Here is a 19,915-nt window from a genome sequence, read left to right on the forward strand (position 1 = left end):
TAATCTGTGCAACGCCATCTAACATAAAAGAAGTGAATTCCGACATTCTATGCTCTCGTCACTTGTTTATTATTAAGAAAATATATTTTATTGGAGATTCTCAAAAATAAAGAACAAATTGCAAAAATGACATTATAACATTACTAAATTAGAGCATTAATATATATTTTAAAAACATAAGATAAACTGAATTTTCAGTCATTTTTCAAAACGTATAATGAAAAATTGTAATTGACATTCCATATAATTTTAAATTTCGAATTGCCCTCCTTAACGATCGAATCGCCTCGCTGTGGAGTGCGGAGACACTGATCTATATGATCGGAAGTTAACCTCGGTGTGCGGTCGTCGGTTCATCAGTGGTACAAGGGCACGTTGAGCCGGCGGCAGTACGTGCAGTGGCGGAGCGCGGCGGTGGTGCTGCAGGCGGCGTGGCGCGGCTGGAAGGAGCGCGCGGCCTTCCTGCGGCTGCGGCGCGCCGCGCTCACGCTGCAGCGACACCTGCGGGGCGCCTTCGCCAGGGAGGTCGCCGCCGCGCTGCGGGAGATGCGCCGCGTCAACCAGGAGATACGCCTGCGGGAGGAGAGGAACAGGTGCCTTGATACCGTCTATGTTGTTCACTCTTCTTTTATCACTTAATATTTCTCAAATAAAAAAGGAAAACACGTAGCAATGTTCGGGGCCAAACCAAAGTTTGCAATATCCAATAACCAACCCCTGCTATGCTTTGGTATACATACTACTGCTGCTTAGATTAAATTTCAAAATTTAATGTCATTAAATACTGTTACTCCGTTTGGACATTTTGATAAATTAATTAGGTATCTGTTATTGAACAGTATTGTGTAATTAGTAAAGCCAATGCTTTCCTAATTATGTAATATTTAGATCTTATATCTAACGAATATTTATTTCCCAGTCTCGCAGAAAAAGCGAATCAGGAACGAGCAGAATTGGAAACAATGGCAGACCAACTACGAGGTATATCGTGTGCCACAGCTAGAGCGGATTCCGTAAATCTGGATAACTTATTTGACTTCTTGGCCGATGTCCCGAGTCAACGTGGAGCACCTGATGGCCAACCTGACCATCACCAGCCCACAATTGCCGAAATCGGCGACTCTATGGAGCGACTTGCGGACGATCTGCATCAAGAGGTATGGTTCATAATATCTGTAAAATTTTGTGTCAATTTATTTACAATAGTATCAAAAATGTCTGTCATGAATGAAATTCCTGCGCAGACGGGCAACTCTTTTAAGAGTATTTTTATCTATAAAAAAATCTCTTAGCCATTTATATATATGTAATAGATTTAATATTTTCTCTAAGACACCTCGCCTTAATTAGGGTGATGTGTTTTAGAGTTAAATAATTAAATAATATTATTTTATATTAAATAATTCTATACTAGTGTTTTCTATACTACAAAGTACAATAAAGAATGCAATAAGAATTACTTTAAAAATTTTCATCCATGTATATACGAAATAATTAAAGATTTTGAATACTGCATTCAGAAGCATACTCTTGGAAATTCTGTGTGATAAGGATGTTATCAATAATGTACATTTAGCTTTAAAATTCCATTAGAATAAGGAACTGACAAATTTCGTTAAAAGTCGTACTGAGATTATATACTAAATATATCAGTTAAAACTACATAATATAGATCTCAATTTTCCTTGCATTATCAGTTGGAGCACGTCTTAGCCTCTGAAATGAACGAGCTGAGTAAATCGCACACAGAAGCGCAAAGGAAACCCGACGGAGCACCTTCCGAAGCAATCCCACCACCACCCCCGACATCTCTGCCGCTCCACACTATTATACAACCGTCGTTACCGATACCGCCGCCGATGACGTCATCAATCAATGGCATGACGTCATCAATGAACGGAAGCGCGTCGCCGATGTCGAACGGTGACTCGATGACGTCCTCGCTGATAATGCCGCCGCCGCCCCCGGAGCCATCGACAGAGCAATCACCAGAGTTCCCATCACCACCCGCGCCCTGCTTGCTACCGGAGCCAGCTCATCCGCCACCACCGCCGCCTGCTACCAAAGGTATTTACCATACTCATATTTATTTCGTTATGCACATAACATTAATTAGAACCTCCGATCGGTCCCCAATTCCAAGTCAACCGGGGTCGAAATTAATTAATCGTTTAAGTCAAGTCAAATATCTACAAAAGTACTTGACTGTTAATTCAATAAAATTTCTACAGATATCACTCCTCCTGAATTAACAAATGGTATCATACCGAACGGCAAATTAACGGTATTGAATGGCAAAGAGCCTATCTACGAGGCAGTGATACCGCGTATCGCCGAGCAGACCACTAAGGATATGTCTCCCCCACCGCCACCGCAGTTAATTTCGGACAATAACGGGTAAGACAATTTCAATATTGAACTGCTAATCTATTACATCATTATGATATACAGTCACTTAATCATTATACTAGTGGCCACTAATATTATATTAAATTGAATTGTATTGTGCGAAAACTCATAAAAATTATCGTTAAGTATAAATATAACATGTATACAAATATAACTATTTTTTTCTTATTGGATTATTTTTATGAGTATGGTTGTATCGGTCTGTTTTCTATGTATATTATGTATGTCTTTACAAAAAAAAAATTATTCAAAAAAATTTATCTACGTACTCTTACAATTGTCTAGTACCCATAACACAAGCTCCATTTAGCTTAGAGCTAGTTGGCGTTGTGTGATTATTTCTGTGATTTTATAGTATTATCTTCAAACCGGCCGTGCATCCAGGGGTATGCATATATTCTATTTTTGGTTTCTACCACAGAATATCAACTAAAGAAGCAGAGCCAGAACCAGAGCCGGACGCACCTTTACCCCCTCCCCCTGCGAGTGCACTGAGAAAAACTACCCCCACACCGCCGCCGCCCGTATCCATGGATACCTGTATCAGCCCACCACCGCTTCTCAACGGCGACTCCAACGTAAGTACATCTCACGTATAATAAATACAATAATCATTAGCATCTAATAAACAAAAAAGACTCAAATATTCAGTTTATTATTCTTGACTTTCATACATCATCAATGTAGCATATTATAGCTATAACCAAATAAACGGTAACCCACATGTGTTACCACAACAATTCTCAATAATTTGGCTATAAATAATTTAAAATTGTATTACTATACAAATAGAATACAGAACGCAATGCTCGTCGCAAAGAGCGCGTGGAGCGTCGTCTGCACCAGCTAGAGGTTTCGTCTCCGCCGGCGAGTGCAGTGCCGCCAATCACACCGCCACCGGATGCCACTAACGATCTCGCGGAGTTTGCCAAACTCTACTTTAATGATCACCCGAGATCGCCTGAAGGTAAGACACATCATGTATTTTATATTTATTTAATTCAGACTACAGTAAGGACATACATATGAAATAATAATAAAATTCTTGAGATTGCGTATACAAATACAATAATCAAAAGAATTTAGTTGCTGTTAATGTCAACCAAATTAAGTTAAGAATAAAAGAGATAGTACCACATGTTTCTCTCTCTCTCGCTCTCTGTATATCTCTCTTTTCATTTTTATGGAGTAATAATTCTGCTTCTGCTAATATTAATGATATAAGCTGCTATAATAATGATATAAGGTGGCAAATTATTAGTGAAGGATGAGGACGATTGCATACTCATCATGTATTCGCTATGGTTTCCAACCACATACACCATGATACCGTACATTACTCGGTGTAGTCTCCATTACTCCACCAATTCTGTTTTGTATCAGAGTTAATTAGATATGTTAGTGTTACAATATAAGTATTCAATTTTACAACAGGTACTATAATGGCAACACTCACACGCAAAAGCAAGTCGATGGAGGTACTGACCAAAGAGGAGATGATTACCTATCATAAAGGGAACAATATCCCCACCTCACACATACAGCTACATGATCCGGATAGCATCACTGCTGCGGTGAACATATTCCGGGTATGAATGTTACTAACATCTTATTTAAAACTAACTAAGCTCGCGGTTTCACTTGCGTGTAGTTTAGAGTGTTATTCTGATGTATAAGCTGTGTTATTGTAAAGTTTTATTAAAATCCATTTAGTAGTTTTGCGTATCAAAATTTTATCATTCATCTATCCAAAATTTAAAAAACCCGCGTTTGTAACGTTAATATGGTAATAACTATTTATTTGTCACTTGGTTATTTTTGTCTAGATCTATGTAATTGTTAAGATGAAAATATATATTTTAGTGAAATGTATAGGCCAAAATTTCATCCCAACGTACCAATGCATAATGACGACTGTATGGTTAAACTATGAGGTTCGCCGAGTATATAACAATGCAATAAGATGTATATATATATACTTGTAGTAGAAAATTATATATAGTATCAGTCCATAAGCACTACCATTTTAATCTAACATTATCTTACCTTTGTATTTCATCAATACGCAAATTACTTTTCTATTTACATTTATTCTCAACACTATTTTAACTGTTTAGTATACCACAATATTTTATTTTTATAGGATTTGTGTCGGTATATGCGCGGGGAACTGACTACCGAAAAAGAAACTCAAGTGATACAGTCTATAATAGGCAAAGGATTGGAACGCGAAGAATTGAGAGATGAAATTCTAGTTCAGTGCGTAAGACAGGTAAGCGACTTTATTCTACCGCTCAGCGCAGATAGATAATGAAGATGAGTATTAGATATATAAACCTAATTCATGACTAAAAAATATATTTGCCATTATATAAGGAAAGCCCGACAGTGAAATAATAGATTCCAAAAACAAGTATTTGACTGAACTATTTTAATGGACACATGAAAGAGGATATAGTTGTTTAATCATCTAGACCAGATATATTCCTATATTGAAAAAAAAACTACACATAATATAAACTCAGATTTTTACTCTTTTTCTTTGTTGCAGTCGAATAACTAACCGTTAATAACCACATTTTATCTAACTTTGTAGCTAACTATAAATTTGGTTAAATAAAGCTAACAGGTTTTTTCTTATATACTTGTGCAATAAAGTATATAAGAACATTAATAACTAAAGATGTTACATTAATAAATAAAGACAATTATAAAAAAATGTGAGCAAGGGCTTATCTCTGCAAAAGATCTCTTCCAGCCAATCTAACGCTGTGATAGTGGTAGTTAGCGGGCAACGATAGTGCTTAAGTTTTTGTAATAACAATATTCTTATGTTTACTAAGTATAGTTGTCAGCAAATGAGATGAATATAAAATGAATGTCAGATAACGGAGTGTCCGGTGGAGGAGTGGGCGGAGCGGTTGTGGCTGGTGCTGTGCCTGTGCGCGGTGGCGTGGCAGCCGAGCCGCGGGCTGGCGCGCTACTACTGCGCGTGGCTGCGCACGCACGCGCGCCTGCCCGCCGCCGAGCCCGCGCCCGGCGCCGCCACGCCGCCCGCGCGCGCCGCGCACTGCGCCCAGTGGTGCCTCGACAACTGCCGCGGGGCCGCGCCGCGCCTGCTGCCGCCCAGCACCGTCGAGATCGCGGTCAGTACACGCGTTATATAACATACTGCAGATCGGACGAAATAACGCTAGGGATTTATGAGCTACAGAATATGTATATGTATAATAATGACTTTGAATCTTTTTGTTGAAGATATAACCCAGCAAAAAGACTAAAAAAAGCGAATGTCGTGGATGAAAGATTTCTAGCGAGCTGAAATATGGGGACTTCGCCAAAGAATAGAGATCCTGACACGCCAACTACCATTAACTCCTCTGCTAATGGGGCCGGAACTGATGGCAGATAGCCAACTTAAAAAAAAAAAAAATGTATATATAAGTATGTATGTATATAGTAATGTATATAATTCAAACGGGGATCGAAATTACGACGACCTGAGTCGATATCCCAACCCCTAGCGGTACCACAAACTAAAGTCGTATCCATCAGGCAAGAGCTGCCTTCAGCCGCGCCATAAGTCCTTCCGCGGATTACCAAACTTACATAATATGTGAGTTATAAAGATACATGGTTATATGTATGTAGAGAATAAAAGTGAAGAAAAAGTTCCACTTTTCAAATTACGGCAATGCTCAAGTTTACATTATACTATATCTGTTACAACACTATAGGCGATGCGACGGCTGGGCACGATAGTGTGCCGGTTCTTCTTCCTGGACGGGCGCACGAAGGCGATCGACGTGCACCCGGCGGACACGGCGGCGGCGGCGGCGGCGCGGCTCGCCGACAAGCTGGGGCTGGGCGCGGCCGCACGCGCCGGGTGGGCCGTCTACCAGCAGCGAGCCTCGCGAGAGGAGCACGTGCGCGCCACGCACTATCTGTATGACGTCATCGCCGCCTGGGAGATGTACGTAGCTTCTCTATGTTTCGTAAAGTTTTCGCCCGTAAATTGCTGCCTTTACACGAGACGTTCTTTCATGCGCGTTCAGGAGCGCGTGGGAGCCAGCGCACACAATCGTGACTGATTGCATTTTACTATTTTATTCTGTTCACTTTTTCGCGCGCGATGGCGCCTATGTTTCATTTCACTTACTTTTAAAATTTTATTTTTTATCATTTAAGATTTATAAATTATAAAGCACGCAAAATTAAAGGACGCGGGAATACTCGAGATCGGGAAATACTCGGCTATTATCTCTTTGCGGGCAAGAATATTGTGGATTGATACTGATATGTTATGCCATAGTTTATTATGTATATTTCTGTTTTGATAGGCAACAAGGACCGGGCGGCGGGTCGGCTGACAATCGCTTTGTATTCAAGCGACGATTGTTCCGCGGCGGTCGTGAACTACCACATGATCCTGTTGAAGTCGCACTACTATACGCTCAAGCTGTACATAGCGTCGTCAAGGTAACTTTAGTAGTAAAAACTATTTAATGTTGCACATCTCAATCTTCATTGCCTTCATTGGCGCTGTCAGTTGATATTGAAGTAGCGTAATTCCTAAGCATCGTGCTCTGACGCAACACGCAGTCAATCACGCAGGTTGTTCTTCCTCAGGTAACGTTTTGTGAAGATTTCTCTTTCGAAATCAATTTAATGTTTGTTCTAATTACATGTATGTATTTATAGAATGAGTAGGACTCCCAAAATCACGTCATTCATTCCTTATTTACTAATTGTATTAGTGTATGTAGCCAGCTAATCATCTGACAAAACTCCACTAACTTGTGTAACCTTGCTTCCTTAAGTCATCTCTTAATGGTTTTGTTCTCTAGTCTCCTTTCGGTTCAATGACATCTAAATGTATTTATTTACCCCAGAATGATGCGAAGACTTTAGCGCATTCGAATTTTGTTAGATCATCCTTTCTGCGGGATGATGTAAGTTCGTGTAACTGAAGGTTTCGTTGATGGTATGTTCAGATGGACGAGTTCCCTGTGTCGGAGAAGGTGGCGCTGCAGCTGGCGGGGCTGCAGGCGCAGGTGTCGCTGGGCGAGCCGCCGCCGTCGCCGCCGCCGCCGCACACGCGCGCCTACTACGCGCAGCCCGACCAGTTCCTGCCGCAGCGCATCGCGCGCGCCCGCCCCGCACACCAGTGGGTACGTACTCTTGTCTCAATTATTACACATCTTTCTTCCATACCCGTAGCTGCCGCTCCGTATCTTTATCTATGTCTCTAATACTCCACGTGTCTGAATTATTACAGATATTTCTTCCTTACCCGTCCTTGCTGTTCCGTATCTCTTTATCCATTTCTCTCATGCTTCATGCCTCTTCAATGTGCTCTCTACCGATTTGTTTCTTCATGCCTCTCTCTACTTCTTTTTTCACTTTTTATCCCAAGAGGAATCTATTCAACGTTTGCAGACAATGAAATATTCATGTTATTAATAAACCAGTTTTTAACAAATGAATTAAAATGTATTTTGCAGGCCACAATCCTCGCTCAAGCCCACCGGCAATATGGAGCAGGTCGTGCCGAATTGACCGCTAAAGCGCTATACCTGTCTTGCGTTATGCAGTATCCACTATACGGAGTGACACTCTTCCCTGTCACTTATAAAGGATACTGGGCACATGGTAAGATGTAGTTTGTTTTTGTTATTATGTTCTATTTTGTTTTGCTTATTTCAATTCAGACTATATTAAGTTATTATATAAGTAACGTCTTAATACCGAAGAAATTTTAGATATACCAATTTTGCTGATTACATACTACAAAATAAAATCACTAAGTATGAATATTATTGCGGGGTAATAATACGATGTTGTTGGTAGAGACGATGTATATTACAGATAATCAACTGACAATGGTACTTAAAAATATTGGTCTTATATAATAAATGACAATAGAAAATGTAAGGTTGACACAGTTTAGACACGGCAGTGCAGTATTTAGGTGACTGTGTCCCATAAATATTAATCCATTAAACCTGATTAATGCCACGTCGTTCACCATGACCTTTAAAGCTTGAAAGACCACAGTTAAATGGACAAATATACACTATATTAAAGACACTTTATTTCCTATGCATCAGGTCCCAACGTTCTCCTAGGAGTGGGTTCAGAAGGTGTTGTACTGGTCCGACCAGCAGATAAAGTGGTACTAGCCGAGTACCCATATAATAACATCGCGGCGTTACTAATGGACCCGGTGGACAATGGTCTGACTATCAGTTTGACGCACCATGGACAGCACGATGGATTAAGGTGAATACAAATAATAATAATTTTATTTGCTTACAATTAATGCCGTTATACTTTCTTATAAAATAAAAAATCGAGTACAATTTAGAACTCAGAGGGGGCAGTGAGCCACCACCGTCTTTGATATTATATTTAGTCTTTATCACTAAATAAATAATTGCAATAAAAAGTTTTCAGCAATAGATGGAGTGATTCAAGAGGAAGAGTTATATGTATAATACATGCGTGTTATAGTATAGAACAAGCTGTGAAATTCAAAAACTAGTAATGCATCCTTGCGAAGCCATAATCTTGTATGGTGACAGCTGAACAAGTTATGTATTGGGCTGCAGGTGCATAGTGCTAGAGTCGGCTCAGAAGAACGAAGCGGCGTGGCTGATGGCCGCGTACAGTCCCACTCTAGGCAACGGGCTGGCTGAAGAACCTCCGCGACGGGCGGCTCCCGCGGCAGAACGATCGCGTCTCGCAGCCGCGCTGCGTGCCGCGCGGCGGGCGCTCGTTGACTGCGGATTGTTACGTCGTGCACCTGATCCTACTGCCGGCGGCTTCCTCCGCAACACACTGCGCAGGTATGTCGACTCTTTCATCTCCAGACTCATTAACACCCATACCAACTTGCATTCTTCCATGCCTGTATACAACAGGTTCCCTCCGCAACACGTTGTGTGGGGAACTCACACACCGCAAACAGCAGCAGCTAGAACTGCTGCAACACGCTGCGTAGGTACATGCACACTACCAACCTCGTACACAAACACCTATTCCAATGTGCACTCTTCCATCCCCGCACAAGCAAATCGAGGTAATAAAGCGCTGGAACACCGAGGGTATAATTAATAACTGATAATTATTTTCATAGGCTGAGCAAACATAGACTAGAGAGAGTCCGATTGGACATGACTGCCGAGACTCAGGGCGAGTGTTACAAGGGCTTCCCGGCCGGCTACTGGTGCTGGTCCCGCACGCTGCCGCACAGCCTCACCAAGCTCAACGAGGCTGAGGAGGTGGCCGCAATGCAAATATTCAAGGTATGGTATCTATAATTATATTCAAGACTAGTTGTATCTCGCGACGATATCCGCTTAAGTTATTGCCTGTGATTAACACGGACTTACTACTACGGGCTTATTACTATTACCACAGATAATATAATATTACATACAGATACCCCATCCCATACAAGAAAATGGTTCCTTCCTAACTCGGGCTATTCTTCGGGCTATTTTATTTCGCCGCCGTAGGCGCTAGATGTCGCTATATCTGAAGCAGTTCGGATTACTAGTGGGTGATTAGTAATAAAGCATGAAAATAGATGGCAGAGAATTCGGTCTACATGACATCTGTTTTGCAAAGATATGTACATAATAGATATATAACTGTATCGAACTCCAGATTGGGTACAATCGAAAATTCAATGTAGGTATAATATTGTTCGCTGACAGTCTACAGACACGGCTAATGTACCTATGTATCTATGTACTATGTTACAGTTACTTTTTTACATTAGGCATGTGTGTTTTTTCTCCCGACGAAGATATGTCGTAACGCGTCTGCACTAAAATCGGGCTATCGGTTAAGGAGCAATAGCTCCTTAACGAATAGCCCGATTTTAATACGGTTTTTTTTATTTAAATTGTTATGTGATAGTGATAGATTTTAGCTATAATCAATTGATGTGCATATGGGTACCTCATATAATTTTCAGTGTATAATTATTTCTCAATATGTAGTTAATTATGGTAAACTGGCAATTTGTAAAACTGAAAATAATATCTGCAAACCATCAATCTGTTATATGTAGGTTCTTTCAGGGATACTACATCGGTGCTAATGACATGTAGGTTATTTTGATGTTATACCTATTTGTAGAACCTTCGATATCTACAAACTACGCCTTTACTGCTAGTTTTTTGGTATTCATGTAAGTTGTTATTCAGTTGAAATTAAGCTGCGAAATTACAGGATATTTGGACATAACATCTATGTTCTCCGGAATGATAACGTATGCGGGATATAGCGGGCACGACATGATGACGTAATGCTGTTTAATAATATATGTGTATGTATGTACGTCGGATAGCGTCGTGGTTGGATGGATCGTCAGCTTATTTACCATTTCAGTTAATAATAGTAGGTAGTAACTTTTGACAATATGGATGAAGGAGGGTAACGGTGATGATGATGAGATCAATAATGACTGTTGACGATAGTGACGATCGTATTTATTTATGACCACCATAAAATTCATCATTGGCAGTATTCTCAACATTATCATCATTGTTCATCATGATGATTGAGATCAAGTTTATTAATTGATTAAAAAAGTAGCAAGTATTAGGTAGGTACTAAGTCCTTATATGACTTAAATACAAGGTTCTGGGATGCTCTGATATACTACAGTCTCTAGATTTTGTTTCTTATTAGTATTCCACGACCAAAGTCTATAGACAGAGAAATATAGATTTACACAAAGTTTTTTGATGTAACTGGGAATTATTATACATTGCATTAAAAAATATATATGATTACCATCTAATACAAAATCATTATGTAGTAAATAATTCCTGACATTTTAAATCGAATGAGGTGAAACTAACATTGCATGAACACAACACTTGAAGATCATAACATTTTTATTTCAGGTAATAAAACACTTTTTAATAATTTATTAATCACAGAATAAACAATTGTTAATAATTTACAATAATATTTCTTTCACTGCTTGTCTGTTATACCACTAAAACTTCAAACACTTCTGTTATTTTTATATTATATTCCAAATAAATCAATATCAAGACATAATATTTCATCAAAATCATTTCATAATTAATTCCTGGTACACAAAATATTCCTGGATTTGTTGATGAAGCAATATAATAATAATCATGAGCTTAAATCATAAACTTATTTGTAGTCGGTTACACATAATATAATTACTTGGAATTTCTTCTCATCACTAGTCCGTTGCTTTCTTACTTATTTAATTATATTATTAATTGCATTGTGATTAATAATTTACAGATTTTTCTTCTGCTTTTTTCTCTTATTTTTACTTGCATTATTATTTTATACAGTAAAATGTTCATATATATATATATATATTTCTTATTCTTTTGAACTCCTGTTCTTTACAGTAAAAATGTTATTTATCTTCATCTGAATGACTAGGAGATTTAGAATATCATCTCTTATTTGTTTAAACTTTGTTCAGTATTAAGTTGTTGTCAGGAAAATCTGAAAACAATATCATATACCATGTTACATTTTCATGAACTTACATGAATGAATTTACATGAAAGTAACTAAACTGTAACCTTATTAGCACAATAAACATATTATTCATACATCATATTCATTCAGTTCTAATAAAATATAAAAATAATACTACTGTTTAGTACTTTATTTTGATTAATAATTTTCAGTATTTTCTCAATCAATCAAAAATTATAAAATCAGTGTTAGTTTTTTGAAGTTACATTCATAACAATAATAAAAACATAATAATACCACATTAAAGCGGTCACCAAGTACCTATGTTTATTATATTTTAATATGAAAGATACACACGCATACATATGCAAGTTTTTAACAACTTATAGTTATACCTGGTATGAGATAATCCTCAAAGACACGATAGTTTACTAAATATTTGTAGTAGTCCTTAGACACATTTAAATTATTGAGTTTGACAAAAAAATAAGAAGTTCAATGAACTCTGAACAGGAACAATTCAAAAGTTGAAGTACCTACTTAACTTAAATGATGAAAAAGTCTTAAAAAATCCAATGCTAGTGAAAATATGTTTTAAGCATTTGACTTAAAGTCGTTTATCCTATTCTTTTATTCCTATATTTTATATTTTTAACATTTCATGTATGTTGCCAGTACTCGTTGTCATTTCGATATAATAAAAAAATATGGACCAACCTACGATTTAAAATCGATATTTTTATTTGTGATGAAATCTAATAATATAAATTATGAATAACCTACCCTCGAATGGAGATATTACCCGGTGGACAATGGTCTGACTATCAGTTTGACGCACCATGGGACGAAAACTAATTATCATGAATAGTAGGTACTAGGATCAGTAATATATCATAGTATTATGAATGATTATCGTTTCAAAACCTTGTACAATTTAGTAAGGTTGAAAATATCCTTCTACAAAAGCAAAATTCGAGTATTTGTAAAGTTTCTTATGAGTATTTTAAAAAATTCGAGGATCCTCATATTTAGCTATCAATGTCAGTAATTTAGATACCATATAACACTTGTTTATTGAGGTTTCATAAAGGTATAGCTGACCTTATATACTCTATACCACATTCAATTCTCATTCATTAAATTACAATAAGTAGGTATTTATTTTTTTTAATAGAAGAACTATGTCACTAATGTCATTAATTGCTATAATTACCAGGGTGACCGCGTGGAGGTTGATATAATAGAGTACACTTATATCAGATCAATCTAATTAATATTTCCCTCTTCAAGTTTCGAAGTTATGAGCGAACAGATAAATGTATAGTACTTGCATACCTGTCAAAATCTCTCTATTTTACCGTCGTCGAGTAAAAATTATGCATTGCAATTCGTTCCAAATAAGAGTATAATACAAAATGATGAAATTTTACTGTTTGCAAAGACTAATTAAAAGCACCATCGAATAATGCGTTGTAATATCCTATTATCGATTATTCGAAAAAATCGATAAATCTATGCATTTATTTTTAATATGGCAACACTTTCTAAATAAGTATTACTGGAATAATATGGTTTTCTTGTTTAGCTGTTTTATATTTACTTAAACTTTTTTTATGTTTAATTTATCATAATAATATAGTAAGTACTTATTATTTGAAAATATAAAATAAACTTTAAAATACGGTGATACAAATGAAAACAGCGCCATCTATGAAAGTATTTTGGAAACAATAAGCCCCAATTAGCAATGATTAAATTGTAAACAAATACAGGGCAACAACAAAATGAGTAAATATATGAAAATTACTTTTCAAAACGCATTATTTCATTTTAACATCTATATATGACTTTTTAAAAATAGATTAAACCTTTTTAAAAACATAGTTTTGGGTTTTAAACGATTACAAAACAATGTTGAATTCCATTCGATACCAATGACGCCATCTAAATCCGTTTTTCGAACTAAAAATGGCTACCATGCCATTGATCCCCACTGCTATTACTGTACTTTGTTAATGTGAATAAAAATCTTGTTGACAAGGATATTGTAGCTTGCTATACATAGGCTGTATTGCGATACGACTGATGTATTGAAATCATTTGATCCGCTATTTATAAATTACATATAGCTATAAATCTATACATAATACATATGTACCCATTAATCCTAGGATATAATGAGTCACGCGGGTCTGAACGTGAACGAGGGTAGTACTACCAATCTGGCGAACAACAACAGTATCAGCAGCCAGGAGAGTGAGAGCGACGACCGCGTTGCGCTCGCGCAGTCTTTACTGCAGCGCTGCCTGCAGAAGGACACGCTGCTGTGCGAGTTGTACGTGCAACTCATTAAACAGGTAATGTATCATAGTCTATGACTTCTAACCTCGAACAAATAGTACTATCGTTGCAGCTGGTCTTCAGATTCACCGGTTGACTCTAATAATTTTTCAAATATATAGAAGGGGGAAAATGTTGATCATTTGATACGGCGCGATCAATTTGTAAATTTTGTTGGGGATGAGGGGGAAGGGGAAGACCAAGACACAATCTACCAAGTAGATTAAGGAAATAGTAGGAGTGAACTTAACCAAAGAGAAAGATAAATGTTACTTATCGTCACTATAATAGAACGTTCTAAAGTAAGTGATAATTTAGTAAAATTGTCTTTCTGTAGAACGAATAGATGCCTATGGACGCCTGAAACACCAGGCGTGTTACCTGCATATTGCTTGCCCATTTTTGGGTAGTTGTATGTATTGTACATGTATTGTACGTGTGGTGTCCCAGACTACGGATCACCCGGAGCCGCAGTCGCTGGCGGCGTCGCGGCACTGGGCGCTGGTGTGCGCGGCGGTGGGCGCGGCGCTGCCGCCGGCCAAGCCGCTGCGCAGACTGCTGCTCGCGCACCTGCGGTACCGCCAGGCCGCGCTCCACCACCCCGAGGAGGGCAAGTTCGCGCGCCGCGCGGAGCAGGTACCTACCTACTCACTACTACACCAACATTCCAGACAGGCCACTCACCGATGTCCGGGGATCTTGGACTCTTTTATAACAGTTCACACTGTCGAGGCCCTGTGTACTTTGCACTATCTATACTTTTTATAAGAGTTCTCACTGTCCTTATGCGAACGCGACTGAAATTCAACCTATATGGTTTCAGTGACATACCTATATGTGAGACACTTCCATATTCTTATCTAAAAAGCTGAATGACTTGGGAGTGATTAACAAAAACTAGACTACCGCGAACATATAAGCGCAATAGTAACTAGAGGTATTAAACTTACAGGTTTTATAGTACGACAAAATAAATTTTTCAAATGCTCTGAAATAGCCATTCTGCTTTATAATAGTTTTGTACGGAGTATTCTTGAATATTGTAGCCCCGTTTGGAATCCTAAGTACCAGGTTCACAATATGAGATTAGAGAAAGTACAAAAAAGAATTCTTTACCATCTTGCTTTTTCGGATAATCAATGTAAACATCTTACCTCGTATAATTCTAGACTCAAATATTATGGAATTATATCCCTTTCAAGACGTCGGGAAACATCTGAATTGGTACTTTAATATAAAATCATACACGAGATAGTCGATTGCCCTGATATTCTAGAAAATATTGGTATATTAGTTCCACGATCATGTAGCAGACTGTTAGAAAAACTTTTAACCTAAGTGTAGAACTAACTAGCAAATACTCCCCGGTATATCGTGTGTGTTTTAATGTCAGACACATATTTGATATTTTCGGTGCATCAGTGTAATATTAAACGGACATTAAATTGTAATTCTCTTGACAGACCAGAAAGCTTTATAAAATAATTCTCTATTAATGCAAATTATTATTGTATAGTGTCATTTTGTGTGTGTAAAAATTAAGTTATGCATGCTGTGTCTACATCTAGAAGGATGTGTTACTTAAATAGTTTGTTTTATGTTTTGTATTTGTGTCGATCCGATTTGAACGAAAGAATATTCGGTCTATTTTAATAGAACTTACGGTTTAGTGGAATCTCGATTACAATACAATTATAATTCTTGTTTCAATCATTAAAACATCATTATCGATATAGTTTTACTACATTAATATTGTGTATATCAAGAAGTATATAATATTTTGACTTTATTAATGACGTTGTGACTGTCAGATCGCGCTGAGCATTGCGCAAGTGCCGCGGCGTCTAGCAGCGCCGTCGAAGGAGGAGCTGCTATGCGCTGCGGCGCGGCGTCCGCTGCACGTGCGCGTGCTGTTACTGGACGGCAAGCAGCACGGGCTCGTGTTCGGGCCCGCCGCCACCGCAGACTTGCTCGTCGGCATGTTGCGCGAGAAGATCGGACTCAGCGACGCGGCCACCGGTAAGTACGCACTACCAGACACGGATTGCAGTATAAACGTACACAATACACATTTATTTTTATAGTACAGGGGACAAACGAGCTTACGGCTCACCTGGAGGTAAGTGATTACTGTCGCCCTTTAGAAACCGCAACACAACACCTTCACGTACTTAAAAATGACACTAGGTATTTGCAATGTTCTTTTACATGCAAGTTCCCGTATATCCGTAGCACTGTTTGAACTGGCCTTTTTTACTTGGAGAAAATAGTAACGGAGACTCATGACCCACCTAAACCTAACGTGTACTCACGCCTAAACGCCTACTTATTAAAACGGAGCTACTATCCTGAAAATCAGTGGTTTGCTTATTTAAGCAAGTACATTATAGCAAATAATATTTTGTCTTTGTTATAAATTACTATGAGTATATTCGTGTAAGATAAAATCTATTAAGTTTACGAACGCGTATGATGACAATTCCGTAACGAGGTCTACGAGCGCTATCTACTGTATCTATTAAATAAACTCGTTTTAAACCTAGTAATTCCGTAATGATTTAGTTTACCAACATCTCAACTAACTTCTAAATTTACATCGTAAAAAATCGATCGAATCGATTAATACAAAGATCTTTAACCTTATTTCGATTATTCATTTATTAGTAGAATTATTCTGTATACTAACAGTTTTTTTCTAATGTTCATCAGGTTATGCTCTGTACGAAGTGTGCGCAAATTCCACACCTGCGGGTACCGGCGAGCGTGCACTCAGCGGATCCGAGCGCGTCGGCGACGTGCTCGCACGTTGGGAGAAAGCCGGCGCCACCGCCGCCGCCTGCAGGTACATGCTGAACACGTCAATTAATTTGATTATGATAATGCTGTCGTACATATATACATACATAAATTCGACAACAAGTCATGTGAAACCAGGCTTCCTTGTTAATACTTTAAAAAATTAAAACCATTTCATAGGTAAAATTAGAAACAAATTAAAAACATTTGACACTGACGTTAACTTTGTATACATAGATCACATTGAGTGCAATATAATCGACCAGGTTCATAATATGTATGACTCGCTCATACAAATTTCTATACAACTGCACTTATACAATATTTTTACATGGATACAGCTGCACGCAATTTCAGGCAAAACATGTTGACAGCATAGAAACTGCAATTCATAAGTTGACAGGTGTCTACAGGGTGTAATAAGTTAATTAGTGTTTTTATAATAAACCATTTCACCCCAGGCTCGTATTCAAGAAGCGTCTATTCCTTGGCGAGCGACCCCTACACACAGCGTGCGTCGCTGAAATGGAGCTATTATATTACCAAGTGCTGCACTCAGTACGACACGACCGGCTTCCTATTGAAACCGATGAGGCTGTAAGTATTTATCTCTATATATCATATATCTTACAATAAAAATTGGCTAGATATTTAATATGAAGTTTATTCGTCACAATTGAGCTGACTTTGGAATGTGTATATAGTTTTATTCTTGTATTTGTTTTAAGATTTTTTTATTTAATCTCAAAAGGTGATAAACACCCCGCCTGTACGCCTAATTGTCACCGTTTTACACCGCTCCACATCTATATAATGTCTAGAAATACCATTTTTTTCTGTCTTGTGCTCAATAAACCAAGTTAGTTAAATAATAAAGTAGTCAATATTATTACAAAAAAATATAAATTAATTATGCCGATGGTCGTAGGTCCGATTCCTCCCACGGTACATGACTGTGTATTTAAGAGTATGATTGTTTGTAGTGATTGGTCGTGGTGTATTCAATGTATATTATGTATGTATTTGGTAAATGTAGTCATAACTATATCTATTAGTTATCTAATACCTCATAATACAAGCTGTGCTTAGCTCGGGCCCGGTAGCGGACTAAGGATAATGCGGACCTCAGGCAACATGGCCTATTTTTCAGACATGACCCTTACTTTGCTTTTAGTATGTTTCTTATTTAATTACGGACCTATAATAATATTTTTTTTAAAGTCAGATAGTGAGTGTGGCCGCTTGTGCGTGTGCAGGTGATGCTGGCGGCGCTGCACGCGCAGGTGGTGAGCGGCGAGTGCCGCGGCGGCGGCGAGGAGTGCGCGGCGGCGGCGGGCGCGGTGCTGCCGGCGCGGCTGCGGCCCGCGCTGCCCGCGCCCGCCGTGCGGCTGCACCACCTCGCGCTGCGCGGCACCGCGCCGCACGCCGCCATGCAGCGCGCGCTCACCCTCGCAGCCTCCTGCCCGCTCACCAGGGCCACCATCTTCGACGTCATGGTACCGACCCACCGTCTTTATTTACTCACACTTACATCTCTCGCTCACGCATCTATTACGCCCGGTGCCGTTCGCCGCCTCCGCAGGGCCACCAAGATGGTGACGTCATAGTGCACTCTTACATTTCGCTATCGCATCTATTGCGTGAAGTGTTTATACACCTGTTGTGATGCGCCCCTGGTGCGCGCTCACGCTCGTCCACTGACTACCATATGTACTCACATGCCTCGCTAACGCATCATTTAGGGGGAAAGAAATTGTTAGTGATATGAACTAATGAACCCATTGTTCAGTCAGCCAGTTTGACCTCATGCGGTTCCCCCTGGTAAACATTGTGATAAATTCCGCCTGAATTTGCTAGGAGTGTCTAACTGACCTGACCTATTTAAAAAAAACGCATTTATTGCGCCAAGTGCATTATTTGCTATTTGTCTATTTGTGTGATGTTCACACAATTAAACAAATAGCAAATAGACTTCCGATAATTATTACCAAAATACAAATATTTGTAGGCGTTTATGAATATGTTGCATTTATTGCTTGTATTATTCAAGATATTTTCTAGTGTCCATAGTGCCTAGTAACCTTACTTCATTTATAACTTATTTAGTTGCAAATTAAGTAAGGTGTGTATTGTGGACATACATGTACATGCGCTGCTATTGTCCAAGATCGTTCTTGGTATTACCAATGTTTTCAATAAATACTGTATTTCAGCAATCGTTCACGTCGAACTGGCCACGCGCGCTGTGGTTAGCTGTGGACGCGCGTGGACTAACATTGCTGCGGCGTGGATCGCGTGCGGCGCTCGTGTCGCACGACCACGACCAGTTGCTGGCCGTGTCGCCCGCGCCACGTGCGTTGCTGCTCGTCACGCGCGCCGAGCGCAAGCACGCTAAGCTCGTGCTCTCTACCGATCAGGTGTGTATAATACTTACACGTGACGTACGACCAAATCTAAATGTTTAACTTCATCTTTATCGAAACATTCCGTATAACATGAGTCATGCTGATCGTTTTGCTTTATGGATTCCGAAACATTATCAAAGAGTAACGTGGATTGTTATTTACGAGAGCATCATGTCACGAGTCAGACTTTTTCACTATAATGTCCAGATAGGTGCTACAGTAAGGGGTAGGGTAAATGGTTTCTCTAAAATGATTGCTCAACTCACTAATTCTAATCATTATATGAATGTTATTTGGTAGTTTGTATCTAGCATAATCTTAATAATGTAAAGTTGTATAGAAGATCTACAGCTAAGTTTCTTTCTTATTCTTCTTTTCCTCTTGGTTTGACTATTGATTCAGAAGTGTTTATATTAAATATATTATAAAAATAATGTTCTATTCATCTCAGTGGGATACAACTGATTTGTAAATTA

The 19,915-nt window shown here is 38.7% G+C and overlaps 1 protein-coding gene across 1 annotated transcript in view; it reads left to right on the top strand.

Moving 5' to 3' along the window:
• LOC131847774 (myosin-I heavy chain) overlaps nt 1–19,915 on the top strand; it is an 88,898-nt gene that overhangs the window by 67,465 nt on the left and 1,518 nt on the right. The window contains exons 16-38 of the mRNA XM_059197421.1: nt 361–593; nt 920–1,157; nt 1,698–2,067; nt 2,232–2,397; nt 2,831–2,987; nt 3,202–3,376; nt 3,844–3,998; nt 4,553–4,681; nt 5,295–5,555; nt 6,147–6,382; nt 6,750–6,888; nt 7,404–7,580; nt 7,914–8,061; nt 8,520–8,691; nt 9,021–9,257; nt 9,548–9,716; nt 14,070–14,255; nt 14,689–14,874; nt 16,050–16,257; nt 16,948–17,080; nt 17,496–17,631; nt 18,291–18,530; nt 19,248–19,451. Coding sequence (XP_059053404.1) covers nt 361–593; nt 920–1,157; nt 1,698–2,067; nt 2,232–2,397; nt 2,831–2,987; nt 3,202–3,376; nt 3,844–3,998; nt 4,553–4,681; nt 5,295–5,555; nt 6,147–6,382; nt 6,750–6,888; nt 7,404–7,580; nt 7,914–8,061; nt 8,520–8,691; nt 9,021–9,257; nt 9,548–9,716; nt 14,070–14,255; nt 14,689–14,874; nt 16,050–16,257; nt 16,948–17,080; nt 17,496–17,631; nt 18,291–18,530; nt 19,248–19,451 — 4,455 coding nt within the window. The remainder of the gene's footprint in view (nt 1–360; nt 594–919; nt 1,158–1,697; nt 2,068–2,231; nt 2,398–2,830; nt 2,988–3,201; nt 3,377–3,843; nt 3,999–4,552; nt 4,682–5,294; nt 5,556–6,146; nt 6,383–6,749; nt 6,889–7,403; nt 7,581–7,913; nt 8,062–8,519; nt 8,692–9,020; nt 9,258–9,547; nt 9,717–14,069; nt 14,256–14,688; nt 14,875–16,049; nt 16,258–16,947; nt 17,081–17,495; nt 17,632–18,290; nt 18,531–19,247; nt 19,452–19,915) is intronic.

The sequence above is a fragment of the Achroia grisella genome, unplaced genomic scaffold (genome assembly GCF_030625045.1).
Source record: "Achroia grisella isolate CSIRO2021 unplaced genomic scaffold, CSIRO_AGI_Agris_v1 utg540, whole genome shotgun sequence".
NCBI classification, from domain to species: Eukaryota; Metazoa; Arthropoda; class Insecta; order Lepidoptera; family Pyralidae; genus Achroia; species Achroia grisella.